The 20,549-nt window shown below is 34.8% G+C and overlaps 1 protein-coding gene across 4 annotated transcripts in view; it reads left to right on the forward strand.

Moving 5' to 3' along the window:
• Positions 1-19,585, forward strand: part of LOC123315761 (proton-coupled amino acid transporter-like protein CG1139) — a 33,482-nt gene extending 13,897 nt beyond the window's left edge. For 3 of the 4 annotated variants that reach the window (XM_044901618.1, XM_044901611.1, XM_044901600.1), the window contains exons 2-9: positions 5,398-5,526; positions 10,544-10,624; positions 11,146-11,296; positions 13,064-13,185; positions 14,090-14,450; positions 14,870-15,048; positions 16,493-16,668; positions 18,931-19,585. In XM_044901618.1, coding sequence (XP_044757553.1) covers positions 5,483-5,526; positions 10,544-10,624; positions 11,146-11,296; positions 13,064-13,185; positions 14,090-14,450; positions 14,870-15,048; positions 16,493-16,668; positions 18,931-19,187 — 1,371 coding nt within the window. In that variant the 5' untranslated portion in view covers positions 5,398-5,482 and the 3' untranslated portion in view covers positions 19,188-19,585. Of the gene's footprint in view, positions 1-5,397; positions 5,527-10,543; positions 10,625-11,145; positions 11,297-13,063; positions 13,186-14,089; positions 14,451-14,869; positions 15,049-16,492; positions 16,701-18,930 lie in introns of those variants that run through there. The other variant, XM_044901625.1, reaches the window with a different exon arrangement.
• The last annotated feature ends 964 nt before the right edge of the window (positions 19,586-20,549 follow it).

Below are 20,549 nucleotides of genomic sequence, written 5' to 3' on the forward strand. Positions count from 1 at the left end.
AGCCAATACATTCAAAATCTGATAATATCATCTTTTTTTATTCCTGCTGGGAAAAACATCTCTATTGAAGAAAACCGTTGAAAGTGGATAACATATGCATTCATAATTCTGATAAAAATAATTATCATTGAGAACACCTTCAGCGATCTGTGATCGATTAATTTCTCTATTTTTAATATTATTTTTATGTTCGCGTTTTCTTATTTCTAGAGGTCTGGACGTTTCACCTGTATAAGTTTAACCACAAATATTGGGGATGCTGTAAATACAATTTTTTGATTTTTGTTTTCCATTCAAAGGTTTAGTTTTTGTTAATATAGATCTTAAATCATTTTGCGTTTTAAAAACAGTTCTTATGTTGAATTTGGAACCGATTCTTATTTTTTCTGAAAGTCCATTAACATAAGGAATTACGTTCAATAAATTTGGTTGTTCTTGATGGTTTCTTGGTTGTTCCTGATCATTATTATGATTTTGATTATCTGCCTAAAAACGTGTAATTGCGCAAATAATGGTTGATAGGAAATTATTGATTTGTTGCACAAAAAACTGAATTACACCACACGTGTTTCGCTATCACAGTAGCATCTTTAGGTGGGTGAATTTAAATAAGTGATTAAATAACTCAAGTTGGTGAAAATCATGTAATTCAGTTTTTAGTTCAGTTATGGATCAAGTATCGGTCGAGTCAATCAATACTCATTTGTTTTCCAGGAATAAAATTATAATTCGATAGAAAATTTTCTTGTAAAGACCATGTAGAATTAGGTGTGTAAAACGAACAACATGTCTTCAATAACAGTTCTTGAAAATTTCATGCTTCTTACTTCAAAGGGCAAGCACAGCAACCTTTAGTATGCTTCTAAATACCAGTGAAGTCATGAAATCAAGGTCATCAAAATTCGATGGGAAATATAAAAAGTGATAATTGATCGAACACGTCATTTGAAGAAACGAAGTTGATAGCTGCTTCCCGTATATCCGGAAGTGACAAAAACATTGAAATAATTGAAATTTTCTGGGCATCCTGGTTTGCACACTGAAAATAAATTCATGAATTTATCTCCAGTAGCACAGTAGACAAAATGAGATTAAACGATATACACGACCTAAAAACGTTTCTACAATCCAAAAATTCTGGAAACGATGATGTTTTATATCATTAGGAATGAATATTCTTTCCGAAATCCCGTTCCACCTATTTTATTGCACTGAATATTCGAATAAGTTCGATAAATATCAGATATCAGATAACTCTGAAAAAACCATTCTGTGTGGAGCTCATCCTCACCCTTCAAAATGAAGAAGTCTTTCTCATCAAGCACATTCAATTTTCTTCGAAATTGTAAGTACGCGACACTGATTTGATTTATTTATTGTTGAATATAAAGTGAATAACGAATTAGTTCAATCGACTACATAGGAGCATGAGGATAGGTACGTCAGACCTCAATTGAGAATGTTATATACTATATACTGAGATACTGGATTTGAACAAAGTTACTTCATCTTGAAGGTTGTTTTGTTTGGTTAATGATTTACAGGATGACACTTGGGTACGTTCATAAATCCTGCAGTTCCAGTGTTAGATATTGAGATGAAATGATTGCTCTCCTTTCTTGTCTCTTCAAAAATTATACAGACCAGTGTAACTTTTCAAGATCCCATGATTAAGTATCGCACTTTGAACTGAGAAATAAATATTGAAACTTATACAATACAGGCTATCGAAATTCTCTTTGGAATGCATCGAACAGATAGAGGAAAAAGGAATGGATGAATTCAAAACGAATGAATCGAGTAACATAGTAATCGAACTAATTAACTGATGAGATCACAGAAGCACCGTAAGTCCATAACACATTTATTCAGTAAATCAGTCAATATACTCACCATGGTCAAGTTCTGTCCCCCACAAAAATTTCATTGCGGGGGAATTCTCCTCAATTTGGGTTATCACTGCATATGCTAGTTTAAACTGAATAATTATGAGTTTCATTCATGATTTTTTCAAATTCACTTCGGAAACTATTCAAAATCATCCTTCAAATATTGGGTTTTAAAATTTAAATCGCTTTGTGCGGAATTTACGATTTGGCAACAGCGCATACAAGACAATGAAAAGAATAATTTCCGATCAGCTTGTTCATAAAATAACAGCTGTTGATCTACAGGCGCGTACTTACTGGCGAGCTTCAACTGCAACCGGCCATAAAAATCCCATAAAATTTTACGACCTTCCTCGTTCGTCGCAGACTTCATTGTCCATCTTTGTCTATCTCATCAAGATAATGCATTTGTTGTCCTTTATTATCAAGGCATATTTCAGTTGATGTTGCCAGCTTGTACAATTCTCACAAAACGCTTTAAACTTTAAATACCCGTTTTTATTTTTAATTTGTGCTTAAAGGTATAACCAGAGTATGTGCACGTTCAACAGATTTGATTGCGTCAAATTAGAGTTCATCATCACTTTGAATTCACACATCTAGTATAGAGATGTCCAATGATTTCCTTCTTTCAAGCATTCAAATGTTCTGTGAATAGGTTCTTTTGGTTTATCATCCATTGACAAGCCCGCAGAGATAGATCCATATATGGCGATCGAAAAAACAATTACAAATCGAGTAGGTACCTAATTGATTTTTTTAGAAATTAGGGTTTCAGGGTAACCCAAAGCTTTCGTGGGCTCTCAACAACAACTTGGCGAGTAATCAATTGACAGAAATACATGAACCCTTTTCCGAGCGAATTAAAAATAACTGTTTATTTGTCAAAAAACAGACACGACGATTTCGGTTCTTACCAAATTGAGAAACTAAACTAGAGGATCCAAATTGCATAGTGGTTTGTTTTGATTCGTTCACCTGACGACATCATTGTGAATAATATTCTATTGATGAATAACTGAATGCGCTTGCATATGTGAATTAATTAATTGCGCTGATGACATGCTTTGGAATGGCTGATTCAATATTTCACTTGAACTTCATGACCATCCTATCAAATATAATAACATACCAAGATGATGATTACATTCTTGTCGTCCATAAGTATCCATTGACCGAATTCATTCATTAATTGCTGTATCCCGTTACCGAGAATAAATCTACAAGAAGACTCAAAAACAAAACTATCGGTGCGATCAAACTTATAATTTCTTAGGGCTGCTTGCGACTGTGCCCCCCTATGACTGAAGAGACCCAACCGTGACCTACAGATCCTTCCACACTCCGGGCATGGATAGTCACCAACCAGATCTGGCCGCCGCTGGTATTCTTCTCGGGTCTCCATTATAACTGTGGACCAAAGACCTCCACTGTGATCTGTCTAAAGCTAGTTGTTCCCAGTTATGATTGGCATTAACTGATTTTAGGGATTGATGCAATATATCCTTAAACCGCTTATACTGGCCTCCTGGTTTCCGAGCTGCCTCTGTGCATTCGCCATACATAGCTATTTTGGGGAGTCTTGTGTCTTGCATCCTCTGTGTGGCCGCTCCATCTGAGTCGGACCCTCGTTACTTGAGTCTCAAGTGTTATGGAACTCGCGCGCTGCAAGACTTCTGCATTTGAAACTTCGTGGAACCATCCGATGTGCATTATTTGTCTTAGATCACGTGCTTGCGTTTGTTCAAGCTGTTTAATATGTCGAGTGTAGGGCATCCCGCTTTCGCTTCCGTAAAGAAGCGTTGGGAGGACCACTGCTTTGTAAACAGCTATCTTGGTATTCAGATTGAGGCCGTGATTTTGAAACACACTGTCCTTTAGCTTCCAGAATGCCCGTGATGTCGAATTGATGCCGCTGTGTATTTTCGTGTCCAGGTTAGCCCTAGTATCAATGAAGCTTCCCAAGTATTTGAACTCGACCGGTTCTAGAGTTTCTGGCAGACTTACCAGGATTTTGGTCAATTTTGTCAATATTGAGTCTAAGGCCTAAGGCTTCGAATATATGTTTATAGGTGTCCAACATTATCTGTAGATCCTCTGAGCTGCTAGCGATAAGTGAGCAGTCGTCTGCATATTGAAGTTCCGTTATGAACTCAGTACGGGTTTTGCTCTGAGGCGCTTCAGGTTAAACAGGCCTCCATCAAATCTGAATCTTATTCCAACACCTCTTACAGGCATACTCATGTCGGCAATTATCGTAACATCTATGGCGAAAAGATTGAACAGGCCTACACGCAGTCTTGTTTTATTCCAGAATTGGTTGAGAAATGGTCGGTTGTAGAGCCATTATGCTGTATTCTAGCATAGCGATTTGCCATGTCGAAGGCCTTACTTAAATCGATATAGGCTGTATAGATCCTTGATTGTTGTTCACAGGCCTTCTCTTGCAGCTGTCGTAGTGTGAAAATTACCTCGATTGGGTTGAAAGCCACACTGGGATTCAAGTACCTAATAGCTTTTCTAAGAGTTGAATCAGACGATTAGTCATCATCTTGGAGAGAAGACCGAATGCAATTCGTCTTAAAACCGTAGGGGAGAGTTCCTTTGAATTGGAGAGCCCATGAACCGGACGCTACAGTTTTCTACTACACTCGATAGTAATTTAGCATCCTTTACGTAAATCCCATTTTCGCAACAAGCGGCGAGCCACAGGGTCAGCCATTTTCCAAGTGATCTCGATCGATGTTGCAAAATAGTTATTTTCCTATCAAGTGCGGAAAGTGATACTTGCCCGCACGAAACTGCCGTTGCCCGAACGATGCGAAGCAGAGTTCGGGTGAGCAGTTGAGTGCGGGCAAGACACTTTACGCAAGAGTTAGGAACAATATTTTTTCTACAAGCGCTTGAAATATATAAATATATCCATTTCACGAAACAGATCATATCTCATTTGATTAATTCATATATAATGACAGACGTAATTCTGCATGTCATTACTATGGGTTTCTCATCGTTGACGTTCTATGCATAGAAACATGATAGAATTTAATTTACTCTATAATATTTGCGTGCGGGAAAAACCTCTGCTAATCCATTCCCGCACGCAAATGCGTGCGGGAAAGAAATAGCAGGCGTTTTTCCCGCACGTTTTGGGAAAGTGACTCTTCGCAACTTGGAATGCGTGTGGGAAAAAGGTTGAACGCGCACGCTTGTAGAAAAATATGATTTACGTAAAGGATGCTAAATTACTATCGAGTGTAGTAGAAAACTGTAGCGTCCGGTTCATGCGGGCTCTCCAATCCAAAGGAACTCTCCCCTACGGTTTTAAGACGAATTGTATTCGTCACTATTTATTGTATTTTGCTTGATTTGCATTTACGATATTTCTATAGCACTACATAATGATGAGTTTATATTCTGAAATGAAAAAGTTTATTTTGTAGATATAAATACAAACGCATAATACTGCCAGAATATCAAAATAAGGATGAAAATATTTTTGTTTCAGATCGAATGAAAGCACACGAGGGAATAGAGACTCTAGTATCCTGTCCGTTTTAGAGGAAACCGTCGTTCGTAATAATTATTAAGCCATGGAGAACGAGTCGCTCAAACTGCGGAATGTTGGCAATGAAAAGTGAGTTTTGTTGAAAGTTGCTTGATCCAACATGAAAATGGTCCATTGAGAAGAACTTCAACCCTAACCTTATCATTGTCTTTCATGATCTTTTAGATCATTAAATTTTTAAAATTTTTTTCCGTTTTAAGATTAACAAAATTTCTGACTTTCTGAGGTGACGAACTGATTGAATTGAATTATAATGAAAACCCCATATAAATTAGTGGTTTCTGACGTAAGATATTCATTTATCTTTTTGAACTGATCACTATAACTTCAATTGAAGAGGGTCTACTCTCTTCAATTGAATATGGAATAATTTTTCATTTGATTGTGATTTGGAATACAAAATTGCCGTTCTAAATTCAGTTCCGATAATTACTTTCCGACAAAATGCCAGAAGAATTTTGTTTTTCAGAACGTTGAAGTAAGCAAGTCACTTGGTTTTGTGACTTGAGTAAGTGACATAAAAAAATGACGTTTTGTGAAAACCGAATATTTACCTGGCACACTATACCGGGTAATTTTTTCCAATTATTTGCCTTTAGAAGTATAATTATAATATTGATCATTCTTTTCAATTGGTTAAATGAATATAGAGTGCTTGCCATAAGGATTTTCGAATTTTCGAAAATAGAAATTCGAACTACTTAGGCATTATATAAAGCCTTCAACAAAACCGAATTCTGAAAGTTTCAGCTGTATTCGATTATTTCTAGTTATTAATTCTTTGTTATTTATAAACCATATTACTCATATTAGGATTAGGTACCATCAAGTTAATTCAAAATATCAAAAACCACTGGCTCGTGTTTTACAAAAACATACCCTGAAAGTAATAAAATTTTTTGTACCTAATTTTTTTCCTTTATGTAGATACTAAATACAATTTTTTGCGACGACAATTTTTGTTTGAAATAGAGTTATTCGTTTTTTCGAAATAGACGTTTTTACTCATTTTAGTATTTGCTTATGCCTTGAGTTTGAAAGTGATAATCTTTCTTCTTTCAAAGAAAAAGAAAAGTTGACGTGACAAAAGCATATATTCTTGCATAGGGATGGAGGCATTATTTTGAAGTAGCCAAATATAGTTATGCCGGCATGCCGACTGTTTCAATATCTGCAATTTGATCATCTGCACTATACGTCATACCAGATATTTAAAAATGCCATTATTCATAAGCGGTTCATGTCTTTCCGATCCAATATGTTTTTATTTGAAAGGAAGAATATTCATTGTACTGTTTCTTATTACTAATTGTTCAGTAAGTAATGAATGATCACTGTGTTAGTGGGCCGATGAAAGATCAAAACACATATTCAGACGTAGTCTTAATTTAGAATACTTTTTGATATTTCCAATTAGACTTTGAGTTTGGCACAGTACACTGAAAGTTCAAAGATCGGTATATTGCAGTCTCCAACAGTTCAGAGTTTATTTTGATATGGTTGATGTAATACAGAGTTTTTATCAGAAACCTTTTTTTATTTTATAATTCCATATGAGCATTGGTTGATTATAATATTTTGGTATGCAATTTTGTTGATAATGGTGGAAAAATGTAAATTCAATTATTTTCGATAGTGGTCGATTGAATCATTACCACAATGGTTTGATGTTCAACTTTCTGAAGTCAAGGTACGACGTAAAGGGATGTAGTTTTATTTTTGAATCCAATATCTTTCGTAAAGTCTTCAAATTTGCGTCTCTCAGATCTACAAAAGCCGCCTGCATCTGAGACCTGTGATCAATGTTACAGCACTGGAGTTCCAATACTTTTCTATTTACCTATCTATTGCATACAGCATACATTACCTTAAGTAATTTAAATTGTTAATTAAGAACTGAAATTGAAAAGGAGATAATCAGTCACCTTCTCGTTTTTGCTACTTCAAGTTTATGTATTCAGACGAAATAGCTCTCTTGCTGAACTTTACCATTCTGAATAAATGAAATTGCAAGATTTTACCGTCTTTCTTGCAACTTGGTCTATCCAATAACTTTAAATTGGCTGAAAATTTTCCTTGAGTTTCGCGATCATTAGGTAGAAGCAGTCAGAGCGCCGGCAACACAATCGAAAAAATACCTTGCTCTTGCTAATCAACGGCTTCAACTAGTGGAAGAACTTATAATTGACGTGCGTTCAAAAAAAATTCGTCGTCAAGTAGGTTTTGAACGTCGATATTTCGTGTCTGAACGTAATTCTTTGCTTTTGCTGTACTATTTTCCAGGTGAACTGTCAAGTTAGAATTAAGCATTTTGGATTGTTGTTGAATTAAAATTATCAGGAAATTATAAAGATGGTTTTTAAGGACGTGTAAATAGTATTTATTATTGAATCCTACATGAAAATTGGGGAGAAAATAGAAGTAGAGTGGAAATATTCTTTAATGTTTCAGCGACATTCCCAATGTATATCTAGATATTGCTGAAAGAATCAATCTTTCGAAAGTACTGTTTTGCGATGCGTCGACGGAACAGGTATGTTCAAGCAAAAAAAGTAGTGGTCGACCAAAGAAGAAAATCTCAGAGTTATTCAGCAATAATGAAAATACATATGTTGACAGAAGCTCCACTAACATATGTTCGGATTTTATCTCAAGTGGCTGGAGTATCTGTTGGCATATTTTATGCCATAAGATTTTGAATGAAAAACGTCAGTTTGTTTTCCTGAAGATTGGCATGTTATCAGAAAATTGAAAAGATTGTTTACCTATCCTTGTAGCATCCAAAAAAAAATTCGAGTTCGGTATGCATCAGTCAATAGCAAAACGTTATGAATAAGGAGAAAGCATTATGCCTTTTTATAGCTAAATTGAATTTTGATAAATTGTCCAATATTTATTTTCATGTAATTCAAATTAGTTTAGTCATGAATTTTCAGTAACGACCAAATCAATTCAATATTTATAGAGAATTAATAAACATATATTATATTAGCATTTTTTCATTGAATTAGATTACAAGAATCCAAATAATCTGAGGCGATTGGAAAAATTAACCTGAGTTCATAAGTCAAAGACATGAATCTTGAACGAATCGAGTATTATGTTTTTTGTACTTACAATTATGTGAAAAGGTTGTACCTATTACAGTAGGTAATAGAAATAAATAACACTAAGAACCTCAGAATATGTTTATTTCTCATTAAATAAAATATTGAATTGACGCTGACAGTGAAAATCCATAACCAGAGGCAGTCTCTGCCATAACTGAAGATACTGAATTATAGGATTTTCATTACAATGAGTTTCACGTTTAAGAGTTCTATATAATTAAAGTAGCTGTTGTAAATGTCCTCCTCTTTGCTCCAAACACTTCTCACATCTTCTTTTGAGAGATTCAAATACATTATTCAATATAAAAGGATCATCGTTAATTTGATGAATTTTTTCAATGATCCTAGTCTTGAGTTCGTCCAGATTAGAAATAGGTGATTGGAAGATAGAATTCTTCAAATGAGGCTATAAGAAGAAATCACATGGTGTAAGATCACACGATCTTGGAGGAAATTCATTTTCAGTATTGAGGCTAATGAGTCGATCCTGAAAAATATTCCTTAGTGTAGCTAATGTTTCTACAGCTGTGTGTGCTCTGGCTCCATCTTGTTGAAAATAACTATATGACCATTCTTTGAAATTTAAGTCAGCTATAAAAGGCATGATAATATCCTCTTTATAGCGTTCCGCTGTTAAAGTTCCGTCAAAGAAAATAGGTCCAACAATTCTTTTCTGACTGATAGCACACCAAACTCCAACTTTTTGAGAATGAAGTGGTGTCTCAATGTGAAAATTTTCCGGTTTTTGACTGCTCCACATTCTCATATTTTGGGAGTTGACATATCCAGAAAGATGAAACCAGGCTTCGTCGGAGAAGAAAACTTTATACAGGTTATCGATGAATTCGTTTAGAAACCACTGACAGAAGGCCATTCTACGAGGGTAATCAACATCTTCAATCTTCTGATAGCATGTCAATCTATAAGGATACAAATTGATGTCTTCTTTCAAAATTGTGCGACATGTACCAACAGAGACTCCAGCTAGTTGAGATAAAACCCGAACAGAGGTTCGTGGAGCTTCTGTCATCACATTCTCAACATTTTCGATTAACTCGGGTGTTCTCTTCTTTGGTCGACCACTTCCTTTTTTTCTTTGAACGCTACCTGTTTCACGAAAAACGCTCACACATCGCGAAACAGTACTCTGGAAAGATTGGTAATCTACAGCAACGTTGGGATACTCGATCCTGAAGTCGCTGAGACATTTCTCAACAGAATATTTCCACTCGCCTTCTATTTTCTCCCCATTTCTGAAGTAGGATTCAATAATGAATGCTTTTTGTACGTCGGTAAAAACCATCTTTATTATTTGCTGATAATTTTAATTTTACAACAATCCAAAACGCTAACTTGACAGCTAACCTGTAATAATAATAGAGCACAAGCTAAGAACTACGTTTAGATACGCAATATCGACGTTTAAAATTCCATAGCCTACTTGACGACGAATTTTTTTGAACGCACGTTATAAACCCTTCGATCACCTTTGACATTTCAATATTGCTCTATAGTCCGCAGAACCTAATATGTATCTCGATTTTGAGAGCCTCTGTCTGCGACTCTGACCATGAAGTCGTATCTGAAGTCGTAGAGACCAGTGAATAATGACCATAAATCACAACTGTCTAATGAATGCTTGATAGACAATCAGTGAATAATGGTTCACTATTCACCAAGGATTCGTGGATTTCATAATGTTCAAGAAAGATTATTATCATACGTGGATGGTGAATGAAATATGTATATCCATCTGTATTATAACATTATTATTATTAATTAATTTCATTGCATTTAACCTAGAGTGTACGCTTTTATCTTGGTAGAGAAACACTTCTAGATATCATTAATTTTGATTTGGAATAAAATCTTATGTTCGTATGATAGTAGACGTAAAAAAAATTCTTCTATAACATGTACAATTCAGTTATGTTCAGTAATTCTTTCATACATAATATTTTTTATGTTAATTCTAGGTACGGCACAGACAAAGATGATGTTAGTGGAGAAGATGACTACGATCCACATTTATATCGAAAGGTTGAACATCCCACATCGTGAGTATTATTTTTTCCTTGGATGAAACGTCGAAATATACGATCTATGCATTGCAGCATGAAATAGTACAAGAACATTCTTATTCTATTTATTTCAGTGGCGCATCCAGAGTCTGAGTTTCGGGGGGTACTGGCAAGGAGGACTATCCTAAACTATATATAAGATAATGACCGAAAGCAATGGAAAGGAAGGGGGAAGCGATGTTTTCAAGCTCATTTAGATTTAACGATGAAAACTATTTTCTTGGGAGGGGTTAATTACTCCCAGTACACCCCTGTGGATGCGCCCCTGATTTATTTTATTGCCTTCATAGACGTAGGCCTACATCATTTTTGTTTCCTCTTGGTAACTCCTTACTCTCGCAGAAGTTCTTGATCTATGATGAATTTTTTTTGTTACCTATATTGCACTTATTATGCGAGGGTAGAGCAAATTTTACTTCAGACTGAGGGGGGTTAAACTTTTTCGAATTTATACATATAAGGGGTCTCATTATGTGTCATCTCACTGTTTCTTTCAGGAATACAGAAACACTCATCCACTTATTGAAGGGATGTCTTGGAACAGGTATTTTGGCAATGCCAGAAGCCTTCAAGAATGCAGGGATGGTTAACGGCTTAGTCTTCACGTTTATAATAGGTGCGCTCTGTACATACTGCCTTCATGTATTAGTGAGTATATTTGACAGAGGGAAGCTAGTTACATACATACGAAACGGAGTACTATCTGCTTATTTCGAATGAAATACTTGTATAAACCAGTCTTTCATCAAATAAAGGTCATATTCAGATCAAAAAACAGTCATTTCTGATTTACGATAATTTTTGTGGGATTACCTACATCTCGGATAAGAATGTTCGCAGTAGAGCAATCAATTTTCGTTTACAATGTAGGTACCATGAATCTCAATATTCAAATAGACGCTGAGACTGCTGAGAGAGACATTATGAATAAACCTGAAAATTCTTGTGTTTCACTTTTTTTTCGTATATTGAAAGATTTCCATTTTTCATGCACTTTCGAAGGCAATGTTTCTGTAACAAAGGTTTACCTGAAAATTCTATAAAGAAATATTGTTGGAGAGTAGTATGATTTATATAAACTAAGCAGCAAATGAAGTGGTACAACAATTTTTTTCTATATGAATAAAGGTATTCTCTCCTTTGGCTAATTCAATTCCCTTACAAATTATGAATAATTACAAGATGAAAGATAACCACTCTACAGTTTTCCCTCACACTCAAAATAGCATATTCGTCTCGAATTTTGTTATGAGGCTTTCAGATTTTTAGATTTGCTAATAAGATTACGTTGGCACAGAGTAGAAACAAATATATGTTCATTTTAATTTGTCAACTGCTTAACAGAATGCTTTTCTGCTATTGAAAATATGTGAAATTCATACAAAAAATGCTTTGCATTAATAGTTTGATTATATTACTATTTCTTCGAATTTTTTTGATTGCCAAAAAATTGCGCCCCTCAAGCCTTGCTTATACTATTCCTCTTTTCTATTAGCTTCTACATTTTTAGCCGATGGGATGTGGTTACACTTAAGTTTAGCCGGCTAAAGATAGAAGAAACTAACATTAGCAAATACCCGAAGCTAAACCTAAGTTTAGCCGGCTAATCTTAAGTTTATGTTCACACCTATCTTTAGCCGTAACAGTTACGCCAGTTACCTAGAGATTAGGGATGATGCTCCACACCACTAATGAAAAATCCAACATCGACGAAAGGAATTTCGAAGTTATAGCTAGAATTTCAAGACAAAAAAAAAGAAGGATTCCATAAAATGGCGATATTTCTATGGCAACCCATTGTTGAGGGGTTGAGCTAACAATCTACCAAGAAATCTACAAAAAGAACTCTGCAAGGCTACTACTATTCCCAAATTATTAACCAAAAAAAGGAAATGTTTGGCTGTCCTACATTCACACCCTGTACAACAAGAACGGATTGATAAATACCTTGTGTCAGGCATTCAGACAAAGGACAATACTAAATACTTTGCATCTCAAGGAGAAAATCCAGTATCCCCAAAGTAATGTCGAAATAGCTATTTAGTTCAAGCTATTTATTAATATATTATTTTATATAGGCAATTTTGAAGGTCCCACTTCATTTGCTACTTAGTTTATTGGTACGTAGATATGCAATAGATGCGAATCCGGAGAATTTTGTGATCATTCATAGACCCTTTTTTCCATCGGCATAATTGGTAGGGGAAGTCCATTGAATGGAGTTCTTCAGATTTGATACCATTGAACTTTTTATTGTAAGGTATTTGAAATTTTATTTATAAAACAGAGCCTGCTAACTTTTGAGGGAATCTTGGTTTTGCTAAAATAGCATATACGGTTTTATGTTCGCGTTAACTCTTGATCACACTATGAACCAATTTCGAAATTGCATACTGACAATTTTTTCTATTTTAGGTCCAAGCTCAATACACACTATGTAAGAGATACAGAGTACCCATATTAACTTACCCAGAGTCTATGAAAATTGCACTGGAATCAGGACCACAGTGCCTTAGACCTTATGCCAAGTTTTCTCCGTAAGTAAAAGTTTACAAATATTTTCATGCATTTAATTGAAATATACAGAAGTAGGTACACAGATCTCCGCTTTTTTTTTGTGAATAATTCATTCTCGATGGAAATTCGTTGACTACAGGAAACATGCAAACTTTATTCTTTATCTGGAACCAGCATTTTTAAATTTTCAGATAATACATCAACAAGAAGTACCGATTTTATATCTATCAACATGATGAGAAAATATTCATTTCAAAATATTCATGGTGCTGAAGTTTTTCAATATGTATAAGACATACATTAAAACTTTCCTCTGCTACAGGGGGTAACATGACTTTATGAAATTGTTTTTGAATATTTAAAAGGAAGTGAACTGAACTCGTGATATTTCATCAGTTTTTTATTTGAGTAGGTCAACTAACTAAGTGGTTCTATTGCCACGACCGATAGTTCAGTTAAATAGTAAAGAAAAATGGACTGACTATATTTCGTTGGCGTATTAAACTGGAGCAGTGGTAACGCTATTCGAAATAGACTGAGAAATTGTGATCAACTGTGATGACCTACATAAAAGGTCATGAGGTCGTGGTTCAAAGCTCTTGGCTGCGGAGCGCTGAAAACACACTTAATGCGAAAGCAAAAGTACAAAGAATAAGAATTTTAGGTGGTACAAATAAATAATTATTTCGAAGACAAATTAACTCCTCTATAGAAGTGGGATGCGTATATGGAATAAAAATTGAAAGAAAAACTCCATATGTTACCTTTTCGGATGTCACCAATGTTGAGATAGTTTTCGCTTCACTTCTAAATCACTCAAGCTCCATTCCATTTCAATAAAAGAAAAAGTCTACTAGCATTTTCAATCGTTATGTCATTCTTATTATCTCAACTATGTAACTAATTTTACGAAATTTTTTTCAGGTTACTGGTGGATTTCTTCCTTATCGTGTATCAACTCGGAATCTGCTGTGTCTACATAGTTTTCGTGGCGAAAAACGTGAAAGCAGTAGCCGACGAGTATACGGAACACGATTTTACATTGACGCAATATATTCTGATGACATTCGTCCCATTCGTATTGATAAACTGCATAAGAAATTTGAAATTGTTAGCGCCGTTTTCTACCCTAGCCAACATTATAACGTTTGCATCTTTTGGAGTTGTGTGTTACTATGTTTTCCAAGATCTACCAGATATCAGTGAAGTACCCGCCTTTGGTACATTGTACACGTTTCCCTTATTCTTCGGCACTACATTATTCGCACTAGAAGCCGTAGGAGTTGTAAGTATATACAATCCAATCTTGTCCTGTTCCTGCGTTCCAGTATTTCGATACTGACATTGAGCATTAACTCAATGATACTGAGTAGAACTTGCCAGCATTCAATATAGTCAGGATAATCCCTACCTGTCCTCATCGAGGTCAGAGTTGTGTTTCTCTGACGAGATCAAACAAGATCGAAACCATGGTCAGCATCTACTCTTCCTCGATGAGACATTGGTGATGTCTCAGTAATGGTGCATTGCTAGTTCTATTCAGATCGGTGGTGTTATGCGTCTGAATGTTATTTTTTAATCTTAATTCTTTCTTTGACTAATTAATTAATATTATTGATATGATTGATATATCGATATGATCTGAAATGAATTTAAACCGTATTCACAATAAGTGTATGTTGGCTGAAATTTTGTTCATTTCAGGTTATAGCTTTGGAGAATAACATGAAGACGCCAAAAGGTTTTGGAGGATACTGTGGTGTTCTTAACGTTGGAATGGTATTTGTTACTGTCCTATATGTAGGAATGGGATTTATTGGTTATTGGAAATATGGGGACCTCTCAAAAGCCAGTATTACTCTGAATTTCCCTGCTGAGGAATTGTGAGTTGAAATACCAAAGTAATTCCACCTCACCCCACCCCCCTCCTTGTCTTTCCACTCCTTACTATGCGAATTGTGCTGTACAGACATTTTGAGAATAATAGATCCAAATTGGCTAGTATTGTACGATACGATTATAACTATTTCCTTTGCCATTGCCCTTTATTACATCATATCAAATATATCTACCACTTCATCCAACGTGGATATGAGAAATATCTCAAGTAGTCAAGCTCCTCCCCTCCTTCGATCCGTGACAATGTTGAGGTGTAATCTGCGTGGTTTCAATTAATGTATGAGGATTCGTTTCAACAATATTTCACTCGAAATCTACCCCGGTATAATATATAGCAACTCTCTAAACCTAAAATACTCGTACATAGGTACAGTGTGCCAATTTGAAAAGGTACCACCTTTATTATCTCGGTTCCGGTTCCATGCAAAATCAGAAAAAATGGAAAAAAGATAAACTTTGATACGTACACATTTTATACGGTTGGTTCCAATCAATTTGCATCAACCCTGTAAGTGTGATGACAGAAACCCCTAAAATCTTAAATGCATGGGAAGGGGGGTTGAGTTACACTTTGTTTTATATTTTCAAAAATGCCATATAATTGAACTTTTTTGTTAGAGAGTAGAATAGTTACGATAGCAAGGGTTGCGATGAAACATGCATTATTTTTTATAGATAAAAATATTCTTTATTCAAATGTGGCTTTTACGTTTTGGAAAACATCTACTCGAATGTTTTGAAATGCTGTGCGTATTCTTACTTCCAATTCTTCTACATCTCGGGACTGCGCATTGTACACACAAATGTTCCAGAAGAGAAAATCTAAAGGTGTCAAGTCTGGGGAGCGTAGTGGCCATTTAATCGGCCCTCTCCTACCAATCTTTTATCTAGGAAATGATCTATTATCCATAGCCTCATTGAATGTTTTAATCATAAAAAAGGACCAATTGAATGGCCACCTCTCTCCCCAGACTTGACACCGAATAACCTTTAAAACAAGGTGTCACTCGATCCCCCTTACCATTTAAGATTTTGAGAGTTGCTGTTATCCCTCCCACATGGTTGATACAAATTATTCCCATAGAATGTCCTCCGACGAACTATTTTGCATGGGTGCCAAGATATGAAAGGAGGAACCTTTTCCAATTTACCCACTATGGTATCTGTTACAGTTTAAACCTCAAATACGGGATTTCTTTAGTTAGCAAAATCGAAAATTGAATCTGCCATTTTGCATGGACGGAAAAATCATTTAGCTGCAACTGAGAGGAAACAAGAATCTTAGATTAAATGGCATTGGACGTTTACTTCCAATGAATGAAACGTACCTACTTCATTATCAAATTGAATAGTGAATCAATAGAAACAATTGTATAAAAATAGTTTTTGTTCAATTTTCAATTTCAATATGTTTTTTTGTTGTTCCAGCTTAGCTAAGTCCATCAGAATTCTGTACTCAATTGCCATATTTATCTCTTATGGATTACAAGCCTATGTACCAGTCGAAATTATGTGGAAAACTTATATGCTGAAACATTTGGAAGGAAGCGATAGGTTGATGATGTGGGAATATATACTTCGTATTGCTTCTGTGATAGTTACATGTGAGTTTTCAAATTAAAACATTTCTCTCGAGCAAATAATTTTATCTGTCAGCCGAATTAATAGGTCCTTTCGTTTGCATAGAAAGTGCAGCACTTTTCTACACTCGGTGTAATTTACACTCGATTTTAGTATTCGTTTCCTGATTGGATTTACGGCAGTGTAGAGGAGGTGTAGTTTATCCACATCTAGACGAAAGGAGGTGTAATATTAGTGTTCTGGGCAGTGTAAATTACACTACACCAAGAAACAGACGAAAGGACCTAGAGTTATAATTAAACCGTTCTGAGGAAAAATTACAATGAACAGTTTTCATAGAAATCAATAAAAATTTATATCAATGGATTTGTTCAAAATCGGAGGTGTAGTGGACTGTATGACAAAGATAATTGACTTGGAGATGGTATAAAACATTTATTGTATATCGTTCTCAATCATGAAATGAATATGTCACCTGCATGAAGCTAATACAGTAATAAAAAAACAAATATTAACAACATCTATAGACTCAGAGAGACATTATTCAACTAAGAGTAGAGATAATACAAAGCAGTTCAAATGACAAGTCACTTGAGGTCCGACTTAGACTTTAAGAAGTTCAATAAATTCAAAATTAACACAGCGTTTACAGTGACAGAGCAATCAATTGAAATTGATTGCTAGAGCCTCTTTATTCCATTAGAAAAACAGAAGGTTAGAATAATTAATTTTAATGAGAAGACCGAGTACATTGTCTGAGTCTGATCATCGATTAGGGATCAATACATTAAATGTGAGTTGACCAATAATTATGATTCAACTATAAGCAGTGCATGAATCTTATAAATTAAATGAGAGGAGCAAAATTAATTAATCTGAGAAGTGCTAGAACATTATAATTAATATGACAAGGGCAAGAATATTATAAATGAATGAGAAGATCAAGAATATTTAATTGAATGAGAAGAATAATCCTAATTAATCTGAGAAGAGCAAGAATATTATAATTAATTTACATTACGTTGGTCTTGAAAAGTGCAAAAATTTATCAATGAATACAACATTCACAGAGAAGGACTGCTTACAAGTAAGCACGATTAGAATGTCCATCAGACAAATAGAAGATACAATTGATAGATTACGAGAGGTGCAAATGGAGAGTACCAATGTGGGAAACCACTAATCGTTGGTTTTGAGAAGTGCAGAAGGCTGAAAACTAACATGTATATCGAGCACGATGAATGAATATGAGAAGTATCAATGAGAGTTCAAATTACAATGAGTAGATCATACCAATTCAGTGTGCACGATTACCAGAGCAGGCCTTCCAGGGTGGAGTCTAGGACGAGAGAACATCAACCAATATCATGGTTTACCATTGACTGTTGAACCATATTTGAGAAGTTTACATCGTGTTCTGATGCAAAACTACTAAATTCCTGGAGAACATAAGGATTCATTCATCTGAAACTCGATAATAGTAATTAGTCATATGTACGTAAGAGGTGAACATCAGAGTTATCTTGAAAAAAGAAATAAACTGATTCAAATAAGAGAAATTAGCATGAGAAGACAGTAAATCAGTATTCATTATCAATGAGAAGACGTGAGAAGAAATCAATTATGATGCTACATACCCGTTTCCATCTGAGAAAATCTAGAGGGGTCTGAAAATCCAGTTGAAGTGTTAAATATAATATGATAATATATAATAAAATATTTAGTCATGATTGAGGTGACTTGAGAAAACCTGTTAAATGAGCAGTATTTCCATCAAGTATCGGTCAATTCGATCCAAGAATTAATATCGATTCTTATTGCCCACTTTCAAAAAGGGTCCATTAATCTAATCTTTCTCGATGAGATGAAACTTACGGTTGATGCTCCGAGTGATGATGGTCAGCTAGTTCGATTCATTTATAAGTAGTTATTTCCAAAAATACAATTATTTTTTCACCATATGTGCCACTAGATTCTAATATCGATCGATCAACTCTGAGCTTTATCATCTGCATAACACACCTGGGGCATAAACAACTTTGTATTTTAACCTAAGTAACACCAATATTCAACTTTTGTTTTGGACCCGAAATGCGAAATGCCATTTCTCACTAGCTCCGTCACAAAATTATTATATTATTAACCAATGCAATTAGGCCATTCTCTGATTTTCGTACATTGTTGTTCAGTCTGATTTGAATCTGAAAAATCTTTTAAATCGATCATAGCGATTAAGTTGTAATAAATGATTCATTTGAAGTTAATAATTGTGATTTTTGTTGCAGTCGTTTTAGCCCTGACAATTCCTCTTCTTGGACTGTTCATATCACTGTTTGGTGCTTTCTGCTTATCTGCCCTTGGAATAGCATTTCCCGCAATCATGGAACTTTGTGTGAAATGGCCGAACGATCTTGGTCCAGGAAACATTGTTTTAGTAAAAGACATTTTACTTATCATTTTCGGTATAACAGGATTACTTGCTGGCAGCTACAGTTGTATATCAGAAATAGTACAAAAATTGTCAGCTGGAGAATTAGATTAGATATTTAAATTTTTGCCATAGGGTTTTTTGTAACTGTTGAACTGATGTAGTTCCTAGTAGTTTTCCAAATTTAGAAAACACAATATATAGTAAGACCCAAAGACTTTAGTATAAGATGAATTTGGAAATACAAATTACATGTTTCAGGAAAACGAAAGACTTTAGAAACTTATGTAGATATTTTTTTTCTTAACAATTAGTGAGTACACTTTTGCTGAATGCTTAATTTTCCGAGTGGATTCCAACAGCTCAAGAATGTATTGATCATGATTTGTGTTTTATTCCATGATTATTGAAAATCGTTTTCGTTCCGAAAAGTGAGTAGTACAAATGATATTTTATACAGAATAATTAACAAATGCTGACACAAATTAGAAGAAATATATGAAAGTAGTGAATAAGGTTGTTTTATTCATTCATCTCAAGGTAATCTCAAGGTATGTAGACTCATCACGACAAAATATAAGATACATTCAAATCGAGAATGCTATATTATCACCTTTCCACAATCCCATATATCAGGGGTTCCCAACCTTTTCTTGGCCAGGGATCTCTTTTATATTATTATTGTTGGCAGGGGCCACCTGTAATAAACCTGTAATAAATCTGAAAATTTTATCGAGCTCGATGCAGCCGCTCGAACTTGACGATTATTTGATTATTCCATCTTTTCGGAAATAGTGGATAGTCACCTTTCGAGTGGATTATCTCTTAATAACAATAACCGTAGATGGAAATATGATATACATATTCTGAAAGAGCTACTCTTCTAGTAATTAATCTGAAAACTTTATGGTGCTCGATGCAGCCGCTCGAACTTGACGATTATTTAATTGATTCCATCTTTTTGGAAATTTTTCGATAGTCACCTTTCGAGTGGATTATCTCTCGAAATCAATATCCATAGATGGAAATGTGATACATATTCTGAAAGAGAAACTCTTCTAGTGATAAATTTGAGAATTTCATGGAGCTCGATGCAACCGTTCGGTCTTGACGATTATTCAATTGATCCAATCTTTTTGGAAATTTTTCGATAGTCACCTTTCGAGTGGATAATCTCTCAATAACAATAACCACTGACATATATTATTCCTTTTCACTGAAAATAAGGAGTGAAATGATTTTTTTCCTCAACCTTAACAAAAAATGACTCAAGCGAAATGATTAATCATATTGTGATATCTTTGGCTGGCCAAAGAAGCGTTCTGCAAAAGAACCAACTCTGTGTTTGGTTTGCAGAAGAGCCCCTTCTTAGGGGGTTAATTGCTCGTCCAAGCCTCAAATATACGTTAAAATATGTCCCCAAACAAAATCATTCGACGTGTTTCGGGAAACTTTTCCAATCACTATAAAGATAAT

This window comes from Coccinella septempunctata, chromosome 1 (genome assembly GCF_907165205.1).
Source record: "Coccinella septempunctata chromosome 1, icCocSept1.1, whole genome shotgun sequence".
Classification (NCBI taxonomy): Eukaryota; Metazoa; Arthropoda; class Insecta; order Coleoptera; family Coccinellidae; genus Coccinella; species Coccinella septempunctata.